This window comes from Silurus meridionalis, chromosome 6, assembly GCF_014805685.1.
Source record: "Silurus meridionalis isolate SWU-2019-XX chromosome 6, ASM1480568v1, whole genome shotgun sequence".
Taxonomy (NCBI): Eukaryota; Metazoa; Chordata; class Actinopteri; order Siluriformes; family Siluridae; genus Silurus; species Silurus meridionalis.
The window spans coordinates 14,132,276-14,153,415 of NC_060889.1; the positions used below are offsets into that span (position 1 = coordinate 14,132,276).

The window sequence follows — 21,140 nt, forward strand, 5'->3', positions numbered from 1 at the left end:
AACATTTTAATACAACACTGAAAAATATATACAACAGCACCATAATCATGAAATCTTAAATATTTGCTGGTCAATTAATCAAAGAAAATAGAAAATAACTTACCAGTTACATGGTCTACCGGTTTGACTGGGTTAGCTTGTGTTTTGTAGCTGGTAGTTAGTCAGACTCAACTGAATTTTTAGGGTTGTGGGTAGGGGCTTGAAATTATTGAGTTACAGTTATACACATTTTAATGAAAACCTCAGAATGATACAAAAACATTGGTTCACTATGCAGTGTCAAAAATTATGTTATGTTAACAGAAGTTAAATGAGTAATTTATGCAAAAGAAAAAAAAAAACAAGTACTATTTTGTAGTTCTCTAAGGAATATTTTGCCATGTTTGATTAGTGCTAGTGATTGTAATAGACATTGCAGAGATTGTAGTAAACTGTTTCTAAGTTTGGGGGTTTTTGTAGACCGCTCTTTTCACAGCTGTCCCTCCCAAAGCAGATCCTAACGGTATTTTTCACTTTGCACGCCAGGCTTGTTGAAGCATGTCCTATGTAACAGTCAAACAGGCCCTGGGGTAATAAAACACTGCTTCAACACTAACATACACGGCCACACGGTGGCAAATCCTCACTTCTCTGTTCTGTTAGTCTGGGCAGCTAAAAAAATCTAGTTTTTTTATCTGTGGGCGAATGAACCATGAGAAAAATCATTTAAAATCATTTAAGAATAACTGACTAGCCTTAGTATACCTTCAACCTTACTGCCACATTTAATCCTCAATAACAGTCTCTGGTTTAATACATTGTATGGTCAAAAGTATTGGGCCACCCTGCTTTTCCAGGCATATGTATTTCATGCCTAGACAGTTACCCCCAAATTAAAAGCACACAATTGTATAGGATCTATATGATTTTCCATTCACTTAAACTAAAGTCCCAAACTTGTTCTAGCATGACAAATGCCCTTGTGCACAAAGCCAGCTCCATGAAGATATGCTTTACATGCTTTGGAGTGGAAGATATTGAGTGGCCTACTATAGAGCTCAACCCTACTGAACACCTTTGGGATGAATCTAAATGCTGACTTCACCTCACCTAAACATCAACTTTATTAAATGAACACAAATCTCAGCAACCACACTCCAAAATCTAGCAGAAGCTCTTCCTAGAAAATTGGAATTTATAATGACAGCAAACGGGACGTCAATGTGGAATGGGATGTTTAAAAGCACATACAAATCTTATGGTCAGGAGTCCACAAACTTTTGTATATAGTGTATTTGACCACTGATTTTACATTTTTGTCAATTTAATTTATGCGTATAAAAGACTAGATTTTTGTTAATTTAGATACATTTCATTTACACATAAGTCGTTAAAGAAATGTTTAATTGATAGACTACTTTTAAATTAAAAACCATAACAACTGAAGGTGTCTTGAATAAATGACCTACCAGTTGATTTTTCTTTGTTCATTTATATGACTGCACCTAAGAGAACCAATGCATGAGAGTTCATTCATTGACTCTCATGATCCTTAATCCTGCTCAAGGCCTCTGTGGATCTGCTATAAATCCCAGAAGTGCTGGGCATGGGAGAGGAATAAGTCCTTAATGTTCCATTTAAATGGTGGACAGTAATGATGTAGCCTGTTTCTTTGGGTGTAACGTGTGTACTTTATATTTTTTTACTTTGGGAAACTTTCAATTCACTACAGTTAAATATTGAATATATAATAATATGTTTTACTCCACTACATAAAAAAACATGCTGTTTCTCATTACTTTGAATTGAATACATAAATTGTGCTAGACCACAATCACAGCCAGCAGGATCTTGCAAACGTTTGTGTGGAGTAAAGATACTCTTATCCTGTTCCTGTGTCAATTAATTTGTTTTCCATAAAACAGTATGATGCAGGAGAATAGGACAATACATTTCGGAAATTAATGACATATATTTCACTAATACATTTGATACATACATATATTAAAAAAGCAAGTATGTTTGTACTTTTACTCAAGTAGAAATGTAAAAGTTTTACTTTTACTAGAGTAATATTTTAGCAGGATGTGTATGTTATTTATAGTAAAATATACATAGTTAGCCAACACATTGAATCCCCTGTCTTATTTTCTCAGATAACTCAGGAAAATAAAAGGTTTAGAGCTACTAAAAATTGTAAGTGATTTATTCAAAGTATGATTTGCAAATTATATGTTAATAGGCTGATACAAAAAAAATACCCTACAGTCAATATGTGTGTACCTTCCTACTATGTAGTATGTAGTAATGTAGTAATTTAATGGAAAACAATTTGTAATCATAAATTCAATTTTAGTAAACACAATTATAGTCTATACATGATTAACAAAAACCAATGTGTGCACAGAAAACAAAAAAAGATAAACAACAAAACCCATACAACCAATTGGCTATGTTTCTCCATGACACCCATTAGGCTGCACTTTTGTTTATTCTTTTGCTATTATTTATATTTGTATTTGTGTAATACTCTAAAAGGTTTTGCAAATTTGTACGAAATCCAATGAGCCAGCTGATTAGAAACAGTTATCATTAGAGTGAAACTATCCAATCAAATGGTAAAATCTCTCAGCCGAGTATTTCATTTGCATTGGCACTGTTAGACCATTTACCAATTAAAATGTATTTTAACAACAACCATAATTAGATGGTTAGCCAAGATTCCTTTAGATAATGCATGCAAGGTGTGACACCAAAAAGGAATGAATGCTGCATCTCTGAACAGTTTTTTCAGTGTAGTGTGTGATAAATGCGTGAACAGTGGCAGATGCAGAAACACTACATTCCTTTGCCTACTAATACAGTTAAAAATGTGGGAAATCATCGAAAAGTTGAGCGAGATCCATTATGGGTAGCAGTCTAACATGTCAATAAGAGACACTGGACCACGGACCACCTCGTGTGGTCTGGAAAGGTCTTTGGTTCTTTTTTGTAGCTGAAAGGAAATATGGAAAGCAGGCCTTGGAGGATGAAAGGTAATGTTAGAAAGAAAAGGGGAAACAGGTCACCAATCAGGTTCAGCTTGATCAGGAAGACATCTATTTTACTGTCAGATCATATAGCATTGTTCTAAAGTGGTGGTATCAGTTAAATGTGCCACATTATAGGAAGTAAAAAGAAAAAAATATTGAAGAAAACCAAAATGTTAATTAATTACCCTATGTGCTTTTATGTATATATATATATATATATATATATATATATATATATATATATATATATATATATATATATATATATATATATATATATGTGTGTGTGTGTGTGTGTGTGTGTGTGTTTACAAACAAGGTGTATCTTGGTAGATATCTACATTTATGGATGCACACTTCTTTCCAGTGTAATAGAGAGCAGGCCTCTGGGTGCTTTTGGTTTAAGTTGTCCTCTGTCAGGAAATAACAGTGATTTCCGACAAGGTTGCATGCTCACGCAAGTCACCCGTCTTTGAAAAACGCGACAATGTTTTTTAACTTCACTAATCAGCTACAACAATCTTTTTATGTCACAGCACAATTTAACTATAAACCTGTTTAAATATAACGCACAATATTTACCTCTTCATTATTTTCTTCTCATTATTATCCACAATAATATGAACACGTTCAGTTCAATCAACACCGGAACAAAATGTTTTACAAATACACAAGTTTTGCTACTTATTAAATCAGTGACAAACAGGTGAAGCACTTACATTCCTAAAACATTCATAAGCTGAGCTAGAATAATCTAAAATAGATGCCAGGAGAGATAGACACAAGACTATTTCGCAAGATGTGTAATTTTAATGTACAGCTCCTTAGTTAAGACTTAAAATTTATCAACAACCCAAGATGAAATAACACATAATATAATGTATATTATATTAGATTATATTAGAGGAAACAAGGGGAATGGGGTAAGGAGGAAGAAAATGGGGGTAAATGTTATGCCTTAACCGCTCGGACAGCCCAGGCAACATACCACTCATTCTACACACCTACACACTCCCTTCTTCCTCGTTTATCTCCATCTCTTTTGTTCCTCACTTTCAATTAAACACATTATTTAAACACTTTTACACTTTAATTTGGTGTACAGTACAGTAGTACATTTTACACCCACTATATTTTCATTCTCTTAATATACCCTGAACCATGTTTTTCCTAATCCCATATTATTTATCATTCCTATATTGACAATAAACTATACTTATAGAAAACCAACATATAGAAATGTACAAAACATGTTCAACAGTAGTAACTATTAGTAATGGATCAAGAAAAGGTGTGAACGATGGAAAGTGGAGGTTTCGGGGAGATTTTAATGCAGATTGGTGTTTTTGTTCGGGGGCAATCAGAGGAGTAAGGAAGTTACCTACTCATGAATTAGATGTGCAGGGTGCAGCCATTCATTATTGCAGTTTTGCTTCCCAGAAACTGAATTAGTAATGTCATTTACATAGACATACCCAGAGATGGCAAAAGTTCACAGATACATCACTCAAGTAGAAGTACAGATAGTCATGTTTTAAAAGACTCTGGTAAAAGTTGGTAAAAAAGTACTGACTACACTATTTTACTCAAGTTAGAGTAAAGAAGTTTGTGTTCTGACATGTAATTAAGTAAAAAATAGCCATTATTACTACCTGTTTTAGTGTTACGCTCGTAACTGGACCTTACACCTATATATTAATACAAAAGAATTACAATTTTTGTTATCTAATAAATGCATCCAGGCTGAACAACCACTATAGAGAACACAAGCAGAGAAAAGATGATGATGATCAGGTGATCAGGAACATGTTTGTCTGTTCTCAGTCATGTTTACATCGCTGACTCTGTACACCCAAACCCCCCAGCCCCCAGCCCCATACTTCTTGTTGCCATTTTTCTTGCTCAGTATTAGCTTCATAAACTAACCTACGTCTATGGTTTGTGAGTCAAGAAATGATACACCAGTGGCAGTTTGAAAAAGTCACGCAATGACAAGAAATAGGTTGATGGGCTGTAGAAAAAAAATGTAATGAGTGAAAGTAAAAAGTTGTCAGAGAAATAGTAAAGTAAAGTACTGATACCAGACAAAATCTACTTAAGTACAGTAACCCACCTATGGACAATACTAAATAAACGGATATAACCAACCACTGAGGTGGTGTAAATATGAACATTTTGGGTGACTATGGTGGCGATGAGTATTACTTTTTGTGGTAATTGGTGTGTTCGTGGGCCTACGTGTAAAAACAATCTTTCACTCTACATCGCTTTATTTCTACTTCTAGGCCTGATGCATTCAATCGCTCCCTCCTCGAAGCGCAATGGTGACTGGTAGCGTGTGTGTGTGTGTGTGTGTGTGTGGGGAGAAACCGGTTGGACAGGTAAAGCGTAGAGGTTGGGTCGGGTTTGTTGTCACCGTTATTTCCAGGCGCATGCGCGCTGCCACCTGTTTCCTCATGAATGTGTACCTGCGCCTCAATCAACCTTTGAAATTCGTCGTGCCGTGGCTCAAGTGAGCGGATCGACACATTTCCTCCATCGTTCTGGCCTGGCTTTCGATCAGGCGGCTGGGCGGTTAGTTTACGCAAATTCGGTTCAAGGAACAAGCTCGGAGTGTGGAAGTTACGGAAGAGAAGGAGGCAGGGCGCGCTAAAAAAAAAAAAAAAGTGGACAAATAGTGGGAGACGCCACGGGAACCTGTAGCCTATAGGTACAAAAGTTTGTAGAGGCAGCGAGGTGAGGTGAGAAGGGAGGAGATCGAAACAGATCCGCCGGGGTCTCGATTGAAACCTTATCGCGGATCGTCCTACAAAGCAGGTATATGTATTAGTTGAATCACCTGTGTGCTGAATTTGGACAAAAGTGTAGAGACTACAGCGTTACACTAACTACAATAGAGAGAGAGAAAGAGATAGCGGAGAGCCACCTGGAGAAGTCAACAACATGCCACGAGCATTCCTGGTGAAAAAGCCCAATGTTTCACCCGGCAAAAGAAGCTGGAGTGATCTACCTGACCACGAACGAGGAGACATTTACATACCAGGTGAGCAGCACACACTCATTACACTGCATACATTTTTGCCCAAAAAACACAGGCCGAATAACGGTATACGAAAACAACGTAAATTTTTCATGCTCAATCCTTTTAGGCATGAAAATAAAATTGCAGGGTTTCGTTTACAGGCAAAGTTATTTATTACTTTAAATTATAGCCAAAACGTTTTTTTTTTAACTCAAGCAAGTTTGGTTCTTCGAGGTGATTTTATCCCACAATGCTGATCTGATTTCTGTATATTAAATTCATTCGGTTTGTAGCTTGTTAACTAAACCAATGACTTTGTGAACATCGATTTTTTTTTCCTTCAAGTTTTGAAGTATTGAAAGTGTGTGCGCGTGCGCGCGCGCGCGCTAAAAAGAACCAAGGAGCCCGTTCCAGCCTGACCTTTAGCCCCAGCTGCCTTCCTTATAGACTCGACGTAAGAATTCATTGCAACACGTTATTGCGTTGCGCACATCAAAACCTCGAACATAACATTTGGAAAAGCTCTCAAATCCGCTTTAATGCGCGAGAGTTAAGACAGTGGTTGCTTTGGGGTGGAGTGGGTTTAAGGAGAAACGCCGGTTTATACCCACGCAGACGTTTCGACGGCCATGACAAACAGAGTCATGTGTGATCTTGACAAGGGTTTTGGCAAAGCAGGCAAAGGTTTTGGGTATCAGATAACTTGCTGATCCACCTAACGGAATACCAGAAACACAATCCTCTCTTTGTGAGCCCCTTCCCCATGCTCATTCCCCATCTCTATAAACTACTAGGCTAATAATTGACCAACACCTGAAGGATTTAAACCCACAGTTAGATGCTCATTTCCGAGCAGGATGTATTGGGATGTAACTTTTTTGATATAACATCGGTTTTCTTTTATTATTATTATTCTCGCCTTTAAAACGAAAAATAATTTTTTTTGTCGGAGAATTTTGTGAATAAATAATTTAGGCTCCTAATTTTTTTTTTGCCTTTTAAAATAATGCATTATTATCATTATTATTATTATAATTACCATACACAAATATTCTGCAATCTCTTTTAGAGCACTTTTAGAGAAACTTTCATGTACTGTCGCCCTATAATGTGGTATGTAGTTAATGCTGTTAAACTTGTTTTGTTTTTTGTTAGGCTAATTGCCATAACAGACAGTGTCGTAGTTTCATTTCGAGCTGAACGCAAAACCAAGGCCTGTCCTTATAGAGAATTGAATTTGGTCTTAAAACGTCAGGAAACAGTGTGGGGAAGTTTGAAGATAAAAGTATCATGTTTTTAACACTTTTTTTTCCTTCTAAACGACTAGTAAAGAACATCATTTGTTACCTATGATAATATTGAACTTGCAAAGGTAGTGCTACTTATTAGTCTATCATTTATTTGTTCGGCAAGTAAAGGATCTTTTTTTATCCTATCAGTGGCTTTGTGGTGCACGGCTGAGTTAATGAACAGTGAAGGAAATAACGGATTGAGGCCGAGGTGCCGCTGCTGTTCCTCGCTACACCTTTAGCAAACATGGCCCAGAGTAAACTCTCCTGCAATGGGCTAGGCCTGCTCTCCACCTTCCTCTACTGATTAGCCGCCCTAGTGTTGTTTTTTTTTATTATTATTTGACTACACGGCACGCATAATCAATACATGCGGATCGTTTAATTCAGTTTTAGGTTCTAATGTTTCAATCCGCGCGCACAGATTTCCCTTTTTCCTTTAACACTATGGGAGAGCCTGAACCCGTGGGGTTGTGACGTCACCAGCGTGGTGCCACCGCTGCGAGATAAGACTTGAAAAGTGGATTTGGATTGGCGCGTAGTGCAAGACAATAAACCGGGCAGGAGCTCTGCACATTCATTATGCTCGCTTTTCTCTTTGTGATTTAGTCGTATCGGTTTCAGTCCGTTTCCTTAAATGCGGGTATATTGCCTAGTATTTTTTTTTAAATACAACGTGAAATTGGGATGTTAAAGAAAGTGAAATGGGTCCTTACATTTTTTTTTTAATTATGCAATACATTAAATGAAACAATTAATTAAACTTGATAATGCAGGTCTTGTGTCAAATATTGTATTTTTTTTTTCGGTTAAAAAAATTTTTTTTTTTCATTTCATATCCTATATCAGACACCCCAATAATTGTACAATAATAATAGCACATAAAACGGACACTTCCATATCCACTGCCTGTGCTATTCACAGTATCATTGGCATACAGCTGGAGACCGATACATCCAACTTGGTATAAAATAAACAAGAAAAATCAGTGCTTCAGCTGTAAGGAAATGCTGCCTGTTTTTACTCAGTATGTTTCTACATTTGAGTCATAAAACAACAACAAAAAGCCATTTTGTTAAAGGAAATATATATTTTTTTTTAATCCAGCGAGGATCGTTGTTAAACTGTACTGTAGCAAACTGCTTGTACAGTTAGCCAGAGTTTGTATCACACCTCCTTAATATACATATTTATTTAGTTCATTAGTTAATTAGTTAGTTAAACTTTGGCATTATTGCATAATGTAAAAAAATGGTAGTGTAATACCAGTTAGTTGGAAATTATATCAAGATTAAATTTTTTAATGATTCCACTAATAGTGGTTTCCAAATAGCCTTATACGCTGACGTTAGGATATAAGAGAACATGATAAATTACTGAGGTTCTGTTTGCAGCCCATGCATTGTGTTGTATGTATGTTTGTATAAAGAGAGATGATAAGCCTGTGTCTCTAGCTTGGCCAGTCAGACTGGTAATGCCGTAACAGGAGTGGCTGACTTCACTACAGGACAATACAGTTGCACACACACACCTGCCTCCCACCCAACCATGCACCGACACACACACACACACACACACACACACATGCACACCCTCCCTAAAGGCACAACTGTCCCCAGTTTTTTGAGAGCCATACACTACATCCAGTTTCAAATAATCTGCAGCTTCTTTCTTAAAACCTAGAACATGTTTCAGTGGAACTATGTAAGAGTTTATATTTTAAGTTATGTCAAATTCTTAAATTATTATAGTTAAGACAATAACTTGTACTACAGACTAACTATATGCCCACTCATATGTGGACATCTGACCATGATTCCCATATGTGCTTTTAGAACAACTTATTTCAAACAGAGTCCCCCTTTGCTGATAACCTCCACAATTTTGGGATGATTTTCCTTGAGATTTTGGAGCGTGGCTGTGAGGTTTTGTTATTCTGCCCCAAGTGCCTTAGTGAGATTTGGAACTGATGTCAAACAAGAAGGTCTAGGACGCAGTCTGTATTCCAATTTATCTCAAAGGTGTTTAATGATTAAGGGTCTGTACATGGAGCTCAATTTGTGCACAGGGTCATTTTTATTCTGGTGCAGGTTTTTCCATCACTGAAGGAATTCTATATTTGTGTGGATCCCGCATGCTAGAGAAGAGTAATATATAGGTGACTCACTGATATTGCACATAATTTTGGCAATACATTACTACCATTAATATTCTTTTTTCCCTTCCAGTGTCTGTGTCCACTCGAGCTCTGTGGGATGAGACAGAGGCAAGTACAGCCGAGGTGGCCCTTTGTCTGTCCACACATAAAGAACGCAACAGATGTACACAGAAATATATGCTAGAGCCATGCACCTTGGTTTCTACAGCTGAACTTCCCTCCTGTACTGCTCTGGGACAGCAGCCCAGTCCTGAAACCGAGCGCATCCGTAGTACACAGAGCAGCACATATGTCCGATCCAAGATCAAGGTGAGGCTCTCTCAGAAATGTGCCTTTCATTAAGTTTCTATTTTCGTATCTACCAAAAAACTGGTTTGACTTGCATAGTTTCAGTGTTAGTTACCTGTGTATTTTGATTCGGGAATTAACTCTGGTATGTGGCATCATTTGCGTGCAAGCCGATATATTATTTAACTTATAAACTGAGAAACTCAAGAAAGCTTTTTGAAGTTAAGATGACGTGTTCTTGTTGAACAAATTGTGACTAGCTTCCAGCCTTTTTGATATACTTTTTTTATGATTTATGTTTACAGGTGACTACAGGTGAACTCCCTGTCGAAGCTCCACTTACTATTCTGAGCACAGCTGCTGATCCTCCTGTCACTGTGCCAAACCCACGTCCCACAACTAGCACTGAAACGACATCTGCACCTACAACAGGGGGAACCTATGCATGTCAGGTGTGCCAGAAAGTGTTTCAGTACCAACGCATGCTCAACAGACACCTGAAGTGTCACAATGAACAGAAACGGCATCTGTGCAGTTTCTGCGGCAAGGGCTTCAATGACACCTTCGATCTCAAGAGGCATGTGCGCACACACACAGGTATGTAATCACAAAATATTTTGTTGGTTAAATTACTTTCAGACAGAGGAGGTTGACAAAACAGAGATCAGATTTGTGTAATATTGTATACAAATATACAGTTACAGTTTCAGATTTCTTGATCTCCTACTGCAAGGCTTTAGGCCAAAACCCTGTTTCAGTACACTGCACACAGACTTTTAATATTTGTAAATCCCTGCCTTCTGTCTTGTTTCAGGTGTTCGTCCGTATAAATGTAATTTGTGTGAAAAGGCCTTTACCCAGCGCTGCTCTCTGGAGTCCCACATGAAGAAGATCCATGGTGTGACGCAGCAGTATGCCTACAAGGAACGACGCACCAAGCTCTATGTCTGCGAGGAATGTGGCCACACTGCTTCCACACAGGATTCATTGCTGCGCCATCTCCATACTCAGCATCCAAACAGTGCCTTCTTGCGGGCCAAGGGGGCACGTAGACATTCAGGGGGAGCAGGTGTTGTTGTACGGGAGGAAAACTCCCTGCCTGGCTCTCCTTTATCTTTGAACAGTGATGACACGACAGGATCAGGAGGAAGGTAGAAAGAGTTGAGATTGATTGAGACATAAAATAATATTGTCATAATAGACATCATTCACAGTATGTCAGCTGGATCAAATGCAATGTTATTTAAAATATGACAAGTGATAAATTAAAACTGGAAACTTAGCGAGTGAATAAAGTGAATGTCAAGTGAAAGACTTTGACATATTAGAAAAGCTGATGAATGGTCCCTGCAGTAATCATCAGTTTACACATCCACTATATATGAGGGCTGGCTCTTCTTTTTGAAATCAGTGAACAGCTAAATAATGATTATGCACTAGTTTAGTTTACATTAAAAAGTTGAAAAGAAAACTATTTGATGTAAATAGTACTCCATTTTTGCTCAGGGGTGAAACAATAAAAAAAACTTTTCTAAAATATTGTTATATTAAAATTGTTATATATAATGTCGTATTTTGTTGCAAGGAATTATGGAAGCGGGAATGGGATGGTGTTTGGTCAGTAATTACTGATGTAATATATTTTCTCAAATGTATGAAGAAATGTGTATTTATCAAGGTGGTGTCTAGTTTTCTCTTGGTGGAGTTTGTCACATATTTCAGATTTTATAAATTTATAAGAACATATAAATCTCTGTACATAATATGAACATTTTCTTATTAATTAGTATCCTCAAGGGTAAGATTTGAGTTTAATATGAAATATGTGCTCACTACAGCTACTGTCTAAGATCCTAAGTGTACTAATGGAGATTTGTATTCAGGCCTGATAATAGTTTAACTAGAGACACTAAAGTACTGTATGAAATTTTACTACAGAACTTTTTTTTAAGTAAATGTGTTTCTGTGTAAAATAAACAATAAACTTTTATTTTATGTTAAACCTATTGAACAGTAAAAGAAGTAATTGTTTGCCTGCGTTGATATGAGCTGTGCGCAAGGAAGAGTGTGTGTGTGTGTGTGTGTGTGTGTGTGTGTGTGTGTGAGGAGGGGGAGTGGGCGGACGCTAAATGAGCATACAGCGGATTCCAGGTCCGTGTTTGGTCTTGTTGTTGGAATTCACTAGCCGCCTCATTACAGGTTTTCTAGATGTTAACGGTCCAGGGGTGTTTTTGTTTGGCCCGTTATGTTCCCGTTAGTAATTATTATCCCACTCAAAAATAGTTTTCTTTTTGTAATTATTTATAATGAAGAATGTAGACCATATAACCTGGAGTAGTTTGTTTTTTTAATACAGTACAATATAGTTCCAATCGTGAACACGCTTATAAGTTTGTGTGTGTGTATGTGTATATATATATATATATATATATATATATATATATATATATATATATATATATATATATATTCTTTATATTTATATATATATATATATATATATATATATATATATATATATATATATATAAAGAATGTATATGTACGTGTATATATATATATATATATATATATATATATATATATATATATATATATATACGTATAAGAATGTGTATATATAAGATTGTATGACCGTATTAGTGTTGGTTATACTATATGCTAATATTAATAATACAATAATTTACTTTACTTCTTTTTTTTTTTTTTTTTTACTTTTTAGTAACATTAAAGCTTTTACACAAAGTCCAGTTTCTCTCACTCTCATTCTCTCCGTTGATGATGCTCTGCACACGGGACCGCGTCGCCAAACATAAACGTCACTACATCAATCGTCACGTGCCAGATCCGCGGTTTTAACGCAAATTCTTTAGTCCCAGCTGCGGAAACTAGTCTGCTTTAGGATCTAAATGTCTAAATAATGAACAAACCCATAATTGAACCAGATCACATCTGTAGGTTCCATTAAGAATTAAAAAAACCCTAAACACTATCTTAAAAAAAATGTGTACGATACGAGGCCATTAAAAAAATCCGTTTATTAAAATACTGCATTATGATAATACAATGTTTAACGTGTAGTATATGAGGTTGCGTTTATTCTTATAAATGATTTCGCAGTGATACAGTGTTGAGATTTAAACGATAAGCAACGCGTTCAATGTTTCGAGTTTAGGAGGATTTTGTTGCGTGGATCTGGCAATCCTGCTACGAACGTTGTTTTTGAATACACCGGCGCGTAGCACGACTCGTACAGTGGGTAGCTGTATATATATACATATAGTAATAAAAAAAAAAAAGGCGTGTTGGGTTTCATCGAGTTGCGTTGAAGTTGTTCTTCTGCTTTACAAAAACACGAACTAAACTAAACGTTGAGAGATAAGGATGTATTGTTGTCGCTAGCTTGTTATTGTTAGCTCCCCCTGGCTAACATTTAGGTAGAAAACAAAATGAGTTTCAAGTTCAGACTGTGTGAGCAAAACCAAATATCTTAGATAAAAGTCAGAGTATTCCAGATTATAACACATACCCATAGAAGCAGAGTGCTGTTGGGTTACAGTGTGTATGTTGTGACCCCCTCCGTCTGTTACTAGTGTAATTCGCTTGCATGTAACGATACTGGGACATTTATCGGCAGATAGACTGTAAATCTGAATCAGTCGGAGGTTTATTTTGTTGCTTGGTTTGAGCTGATCGCGAGGTAAAACTCGCTGTGTATCCACATGCCATCGGAAGCAGTGCGTCTGGGTCGGAAGAGGCCTGTACCCTCCTGCCCGAACCCCCTGTTCCTCCAGTGGCTTACTGAGATGCGCGATCACGCTAAAGAGAAAGGCCTGAAGACCCAGTACGTCTATCAGAAGGTAACCTGCACCCTCCTGCCCTACGTCTATCATTTCATTAATCCAGGCAGCCTTTTAGCTGATGACAGTGCGCTTTTTGAAGGCCCTGAACTCTTTAAAAAAGTATCCACTCCCACTGAAAAACGGCAAAGAGGCCAAAATTCTGCAGAACTTTGGGGACGGGATCTGTAAGCTCCTGGATGAGAGGCTTGAGAAACACTACCGAGAAAACGGTAAGGAAACTGCTTTCACAGATGTGTGATCAGGGTCAGCTTTGGGTTTTGTTTTTGTTTCTATTTGCCAAAAAGCACACTACACCGACTGTGTACATTTGCAACATTTCTCAGACTTTCATATCCAGATGATATGGGTTCACAACATAAAATTATATATCCATCCTAGTGCAGATGGTCAAGAAGAAGTCAAGATACTCAAAAACAGAAGTCGGTGGTGATAAATGATGAACATTTAAGTAGGTGATACTGCATTTCTGGTAGCTCCAGCGGTTAAGGCGCTGGGTTACCGATCGGAAGGTCGGGGGTTCAAGCCCCGGTATTGCCAAGCTTCCACTCTTGGGCCCTTGAGCAAGGCCCTTAACCCTCTATGCTCCAGGGGCGCCGTATCATGGCCGACCCTGCGCTCTGACCCCAGCTTCTAAGCAAGCTGGGATATGCGAAGAACAAATTTCACTGTGCTGTAATGTATAAGTGACAAATAAACGCTATTCTATTCTTCTATTCTATTTCAGTGTTCATGGTTGACACTCGTTTGTAAGTGCATTTTGAAGACATTTATGTTTAAAGTCAACTTTTTAGAAATGCATCAGTAGAGAGTTCTTGGAGATTTATAACCTAAAAGTATTCTAAAGTACAGAGCTGTAAACCTGTGAACAATAAATAAATAGAGCTCAGAAATCAAAGGAGAAATACAAAATTCAAGTACAGACATAAACCCCAGGAATGTGCTATTATCATTTCTGAAAAGGAGCATCTGTAGTCTTTGGGTGAAGGCTTGAAGACAAGGAGCTGTACAGAAAAGACAAAAAAGGAGTGGTAGGTTAATGGTTGAACTGGTGATCGCAAGGTTGTGAATTTACAATCTGAGCAACACCAAGCTGTCAGCTCCGGGGGTCTTGAGAAATACCCTTAAACTGCGACTGCTCAGTTGTATGAATGAGATAACTGTAAGTCACTCTTTATAAGGATGTTTGCCAAATGCCATTAATATAAAAAGCGTGACTGAATTTTAGAGAAGAATGTGTCAGGCGCCCCGTCTTGAACACCCTAGTCGGCACATATATTATGGTGCAGAACTTTTTAAAGCCTGGCTTGCAAAGACAAAAGTTATATTTATAGCTGTATATCAAATATCATTCTTGCAATGACAGCAAACCAATCCTGGTAGAAGGTGACCTCATTAATAGTGTCTTAAGAGTGGTCTTCATGTGATTATAAACCAGTTGAACAGCAGTATTCTTTATAGAATAGAGAAAATATACAGAGTAAATAACAGTGCCATGTGTTGCTGGATTTCATAGCTTATATTAAAGCTTTTTTTTTTTTGGTCTGCATTCAGAGATGTCAAGAGACATTAAAGTGAAATTTCATCTCAGTAGAGAGAAATTTTGAGGATTGTCTTTTTTTGTGTGGCAGCGGGTTAAACCTAGCCAGGTTTGTACCATGAAGATTGTGCTATAAATTGATGACAGCGTAGATTTTTATCTGTTGCTATCATGAGCAAGCAATATATGAATTTCCTTCAGGCAGTTACATGTAGAACAGTGAGAAAAAGTAGCAGTGGAGTGATTGTTAAAAGTAGGCAGGTTGAAAACAAATTGGGATGCTGCATTCTGGATCAGATGTAAAGACTTAATGGCACATTTGCAAAAAGCCTCGCCAGGAGAAAGACGCTGTAGTCAGATCTTGAGATAATGAGAAACTGAACAAAAGACTGATGTACCTGTTTGGGCAAAAATGAACGGATTCCTGATTTCCTGATGCTCTACAGGAGAAACCATGCATGAAGAAGTAAGTTGTGCAACATAAACAGAATGAATAGGATAACCATCCCCTTTCTTTTTCTATCATTATAGGTGCCAATGCTCCTGTCCACTGCCTCCCACAGAGTGTTGAACTCTGCAGTAACAACCTCCCTTCTACCATCACATCATCACATTGCTCCAACATTCCTGCTCCAAAGGGTGGAGGAAATATGGTGACTTTGATATAAGTACACACCCCAAGTCTCTCATTGTGTTTCTTATACATGTGTGTCATGGTTTGAAATATTCTGGTAATTTTTGCAGAGCAAGGCAGGTGGTGATATAGGACAGGAGAAAGGAGGAAAGAAGAAGAGGGAATATGTGCCTCAGAAGCGATCAGGAGGCTATGCCGTCCTGCTTACGTTGTACAGACATTCACAGGTATAACACACTGCTGTGGACATTGTGGCACTTTATATGGATTTCACAAGCAACAAATGTAACTATGGATTCTTTCAATTGTTTTTTTTTCCCCCAGACACCTAATAGTAAAGGTTTCATGTTTAAAAATGAACTGCAAAACGAGGCGCAGTCCCTTTGTGACAAATCTTTCACTGTGGTAAGCCCAAATTGGGAAATATGTAAAGTATTGTGTACTTTTGAAGAACTGGCTGATGTGTGCATTTTTCACTATATGTTTTATGTGTAGCCTGATCTAGGTAGTAAATACACAGCGTGGTCTTCAGTAAGCACCCTCATTCAGAAAGACCTGCTTCTGAAGACACACAACCCTGCCAGGTAAACCCTCCCTCGGTGTTGTGGAACGTGTACAGTAAATTCTAACGACATCAACAAATCAAGTCTTAAACATGCCAAACTTCAAATATTAAAAAAATCTACTACGGATATTAAAACTGTCCCATAATGCAATAGTTATACCAGTTTGCATAAGGAGCATCTGTGTTAGCTATGATTTAATACTCCGTTTTTATTTCAAGTACATAAGTGAGGTATAAACTATATATACGTATAGAGATCACACAATTACACTTGTTTAAATACTGTAAAATTAAAGCCATACATCAACAATATTATGCTTGTGCTGTCTGTAATTGCAGAGGAAAATATTTGACTTTTAATGAGGTGGAAACAGTGTGTATTAAGTGTGAATTTTATGGTACTGTTTAAAACATGATAATTTTTTGTATCATTTTTGTATCATTATGGTTTCTTTTCTGTATTGTGCTTAGAAGCTGCTGCTCACATCTACTCAGTACTCCTTCGGGATTTCTCACCTTCGTTTATTAGATACTCATTGACAGAGCTTGGTCTGGCTCTAGCAGAAAGATTGGAGTGTGGAGAAAAAGGGGGAAAGGGTGGACGAGAGAAGAACAACAGTGAGGCTGAGGACTCAGGGGATGGGCCGGTTTCTGTAGACCTGACTCTGGATGAAGATAAAGAAGAACATGAAGCTGAAGACAGATGGTAAGAGTGGAATTAATCATTTCGAAGAAATATGTGCACTAGGATATTTGGAGATGGTGTTCCTGTAATGTGAAAGTTCTTGCATGAGTATGAAGTGTTTTAGAAATGCTCCAATGTTCTTGCTTTCAGCATCCCAAAAGACGATAGCACAGCTGTCTTAGTAAAACATGTGGGGAGTGCTGCACCTAACTCTAATCTCTCGGAAAAGTGTCAGAGCTCAGAGACAGGGAGAGCTGCATATCTTCTCTCTGGAACTTATGACATTGTGCTGTGTGTTGACTTTATTGAGACAACTGGGTAAGTGTTCAGCTCTCTCTCTCTTGGTTTTGAATATGTTTCATTTCATTGCTTATGAGGTGATGTTGACTTGGCAGAGGAAACACAGCACGCAAACAAGAATTGGTGAAGGAGTTACAGAAAAACGGTGTGACCTTTGACATCAGGAAACTAAATGTGGGAGACTTCCTGTGGGTTGCTCGTGAGAAAGTGGCACCTGTGCCTGGTAATCTATCGCTCTTGACTTGCTGTTTTTGTGCATTACTTTGACACTTGATTTTTAACATAGCTACACATGTTGCATGGGTTATAGCTTCAGCATAAAACCATTAGGCATAACGATATAAAGACCTGAGAAATGTTTTCCTTTTGTATTCTTAACTAGCGTTAGTGACACATTTTAGCCATTTTATCATATGTTCTTTAATACTTACTGAAGATTTGAAGTACAAAACGTGGGAGAAATGCAGTCAGGTCAGCTTGACAAGAGCTTCTGAAAGAAGTGGAGTCACTGAAGTAGCTTTCTTCACCTGGTAAAGTAGTTTTATTTAAAAAAATGTTTAAATAATGATTCTATTTTTTTAATACAGTACCTAAGTCAAATACATTCAGCAGGTGGCGCTGTTATGTTCACGGTGGTCTTTGCATATTCTTCTGTAGTCCTTTAGTGGTCATTAACTGTGCTGATATTATAATCATAAGAGTAATCCATATATATATTATTTTGTTAAAGCACTATAATAAAACAGAATACAAAAATAAATGCAAAATATATTAAATAAAATTTTTTATATATAATAAAATAAACCATAAATGCACATTTACTACAAATAGGCTCGGTTAATCAATTAAGTTATTCTCCGGATTTACATAGGGAGTTTGTTCTTTATTACTAATTGTGAAATATTTTTGATGTTTAGTTTAATTTCTCAGTGTAGTTTTAATAAATCATAAAATGCAGTCATGTATATGGCACCAGCATAACCTTTATACACAATTTATTTATGATTGGTTTTTAAATGAAGGTCAGCTGCGTCCCCCTGTGGCAAAAGAACTGGTTCTTGATTATATCATCGAGAGGAAGCGGATAGATGACCTGTGTGGAAGTATAATGGATGGGCGTTTCAGAGAACAGAAGGTATAACATTCAAAAGTTTCAAATAGCCTATTTTACACCACAGCAACCTGATTTTTTATTTGTTTGGTTGTATTATTTTTTTTCTGTATCAGTTTCGTCTGAAGAGGTGCGGTCTGCATAAGCCCATTTACCTGGTGGAGCAGTATGGTTCAGCAGCAGCACACCTCAGTCTACCGGAGAGCACTTTGCAACAAGCTGTAGTTAACACACAGGTATATACACACACATACCAACAATTATTAAAAGACAAAAACTTGTTTTAAAAATGTTGTTTTAAACTATGTTTAGTATTTTATTATTATAATATTTTATTTATAAATATATTTTTTGTAGACATGCTGAATACAAAATTTCTTATTGATAATACTGTTATATGCACTCACTATCCACTTTATTAGGAACAGCTGCACATTTTCACATTCCTGCAGTTTTCCGAACAACTGTTTGTGTGGCAGCAAAACAATGTATGCATAGATCAAGAGCTTTACAAGGTTTACATCAAATGTAAGAATATGGCATGTGGGTTGGTACATGATGGGCTGGTTTGAGTATTTATTAAACTGCTGGTCACTTGGAATTTTTATTCAACAGTCTCAAGAGAGCAACAGATTTGTGGGTGGAAAGGTCTTGTTGATTTGAGATGTTGGAGGAAAATGACCAGATTTGTTTGCCCTGCCAGAAAGGATATAGTAAGTCAAATAATCAGTCTTTGCAACCGTGGTGATCTTTGCATGCGCAAACCTGAAGGCCACACCAGTTTCTTTTCATTCAGCCAAGAACAGGAACCTGAGGCTATTATAGGCAAAGGAACACAGAAACAGTTCAGTTAGTTTAAACCAGCTCATGTTCATAAGTGTGCAAGTGTACAGGTGCTCCTGTTTAAATGGATGGTGAGTGTATTATATACTATAGAGTGGGTAGGTATACACATTGTGATTTATACAGTGGGTGAATTTAATTCTCTCTTGTTTCCATATATTTTAAAACCCTCACATCAGCATGTTATGTTCCAGGTGGTAGATAACTTCTTTGTAAAGAAAGTTCAGGATGTCAAGGAATCAGCTGCCTACCTCACCGTCATGACCAGATATCTGCAGAAACTTTATCAGGTCAGTCTGAGCTCGAGTGCCATATTGTTTTATATATTTAATGGTTTTTTTCTTTTCTTCAGGTAAAATTTATCTTGAAATGTTCTCTTACAGAATCAGACATTGTATTGCCACTCCAGAGAACTAGAAGGAGATGCAGAGTATGATGTGGAGAATAGAGACCGAGAAAACCCCCGCTGCTCGCTCATCTCCTTCACAGAATTCAATTATGGGGCTTTGAAAAACAAGGTAGCATGTTAATGCTGTTATTAATATGATTTTGAGAAATCATTTATAAAAGTTAGACATTTTGTTACCCCTCTGCCATCACACCGACCCAGTTTTTTTTTTTCTTCTGAATTTTCTGTGTACACTTTTGCAGTGTCAGACGGTTAAAGAGGTTTTTGCCCGACAGCTGATGCAAATCAGTGGAATATCTGGTGACAAAGCAGCCGCCATATTAGAGCACTACAATACAGTAAGCAGGTATGATCAGCATAAACATTTAAAAGCAGTTCATTGTTCACTTTGCTTTTACTTTGTCAGTATGATATAACAGCATTGTTTCCCTTTCCCAGTTTATTGAATGCATACAACCAGTGTTCCACTGATGCTGAGAAAGAAAAGCTCCTGTCATCTATCAAATATGGCAAACTTAAAAGGTTCTTTTATTTATTTATTATTTATTATATTCATCCTCTGATTGCACTGAATGCTGCAATCGACTTACCATGTAGGGGGTAAGTCAGCTCAGAATGGAGGGCATAGATGTCTGCGTTTGTATTTTGTTAGCAGAAAGCTACTTTGATGGGCAATGTACGTATATTTTACTCCTGAGTCACCAATCTGTATATTCTTTGTTGTATATTTTTACTAGAGAATATATCAGTTTGTTGAACAAACACACTCAAATAAATAAACCAAATACTAGTATATACTTCAAAACCTATTTATATCTGAGAAGTGTTACTTTGAGAGGCTTTTGGTGCAAAGAATGCTTTTCCAGCAGTAAAGCATGGGGGTGGCAGCATTATGTTATGGAGGTGTTTTTCTATAAAATAAAAGCTGGCATAAGGAAGAAAATTATCTATAAAAACTGAAGCAATATCTTAAAAACAGTTAAAGGATACCTGGAGAAAATCTGTTTTCAATTATATTTGCATGGATTTATACCTTTTGTGATTGAATGTATGAAGTGTGTGGCTTCATACTTGTAGTATAATGTGAGCCTTTATTTATGTCAATGTCATTTTTTTTTCTTCAGAAATATTGGACCAGCTCTTAGCCGGACTGTATACCAGCTTTACTGTACAGATGGACCTCTGTCATAACCACACACTACAAATCTTACCATTCTTTACCCAAATGAAATGCATTGCTGGCTTGCTGCTCTTTTTTCCTTAAACCTTTTTATAGGATTTGCAAAATAAAGATTTACATATATATATATATCATTGTGCTTCTGGGAAATGAAATTTGAAAATAGCTTGGTTAGTGTATGGAGAGTAGTGAATGTATTTTGCTGCTTCTGAGTGTTGTATATTTTCATTATATTTGCACTATTT

At 37.0% G+C, this 21,140-nt stretch overlaps 2 protein-coding genes across 2 annotated transcripts; both read left to right on the forward strand.

Moving 5' to 3' along the window:
- Nucleotides 1-5,450: 5,450 nt before the first annotated feature.
- Nucleotides 5,451-11,774, forward strand: ovol1a (ovo-like zinc finger 1a). The gene is made up of 4 exons (XM_046851744.1): nucleotides 5,451-6,054; nucleotides 9,551-9,789; nucleotides 10,074-10,365; nucleotides 10,583-11,774. The coding sequence occupies exons 1-4, from the start codon at nucleotides 5,955-5,957 to the stop codon at nucleotides 10,921-10,923; spliced, it is 972 nt and encodes a 323-aa protein (XP_046707700.1). The 5' UTR covers nucleotides 5,451-5,954; the 3' UTR covers nucleotides 10,924-11,774.
- A 923-nt stretch (nucleotides 11,775-12,697) lies between these two features.
- On the forward strand, nucleotides 12,698-21,022 carry mus81 (MUS81 structure-specific endonuclease subunit). The gene is made up of 16 exons (XM_046851742.1): nucleotides 12,698-13,628; nucleotides 13,711-13,840; nucleotides 15,700-15,821; nucleotides 15,913-16,029; nucleotides 16,127-16,207; nucleotides 16,298-16,386; nucleotides 16,897-17,073; nucleotides 17,203-17,370; nucleotides 17,448-17,575; nucleotides 18,375-18,487; nucleotides 18,580-18,699; nucleotides 19,501-19,596; nucleotides 19,690-19,824; nucleotides 19,958-20,061; nucleotides 20,154-20,237; nucleotides 20,840-21,022. The coding sequence occupies exons 1-16, from the start codon at nucleotides 13,491-13,493 to the stop codon at nucleotides 20,904-20,906; spliced, it is 1,869 nt and encodes a 622-aa protein (XP_046707698.1). The 5' UTR covers nucleotides 12,698-13,490; the 3' UTR covers nucleotides 20,907-21,022.
- The last annotated feature ends 118 nt before the right edge of the window (nucleotides 21,023-21,140 follow it).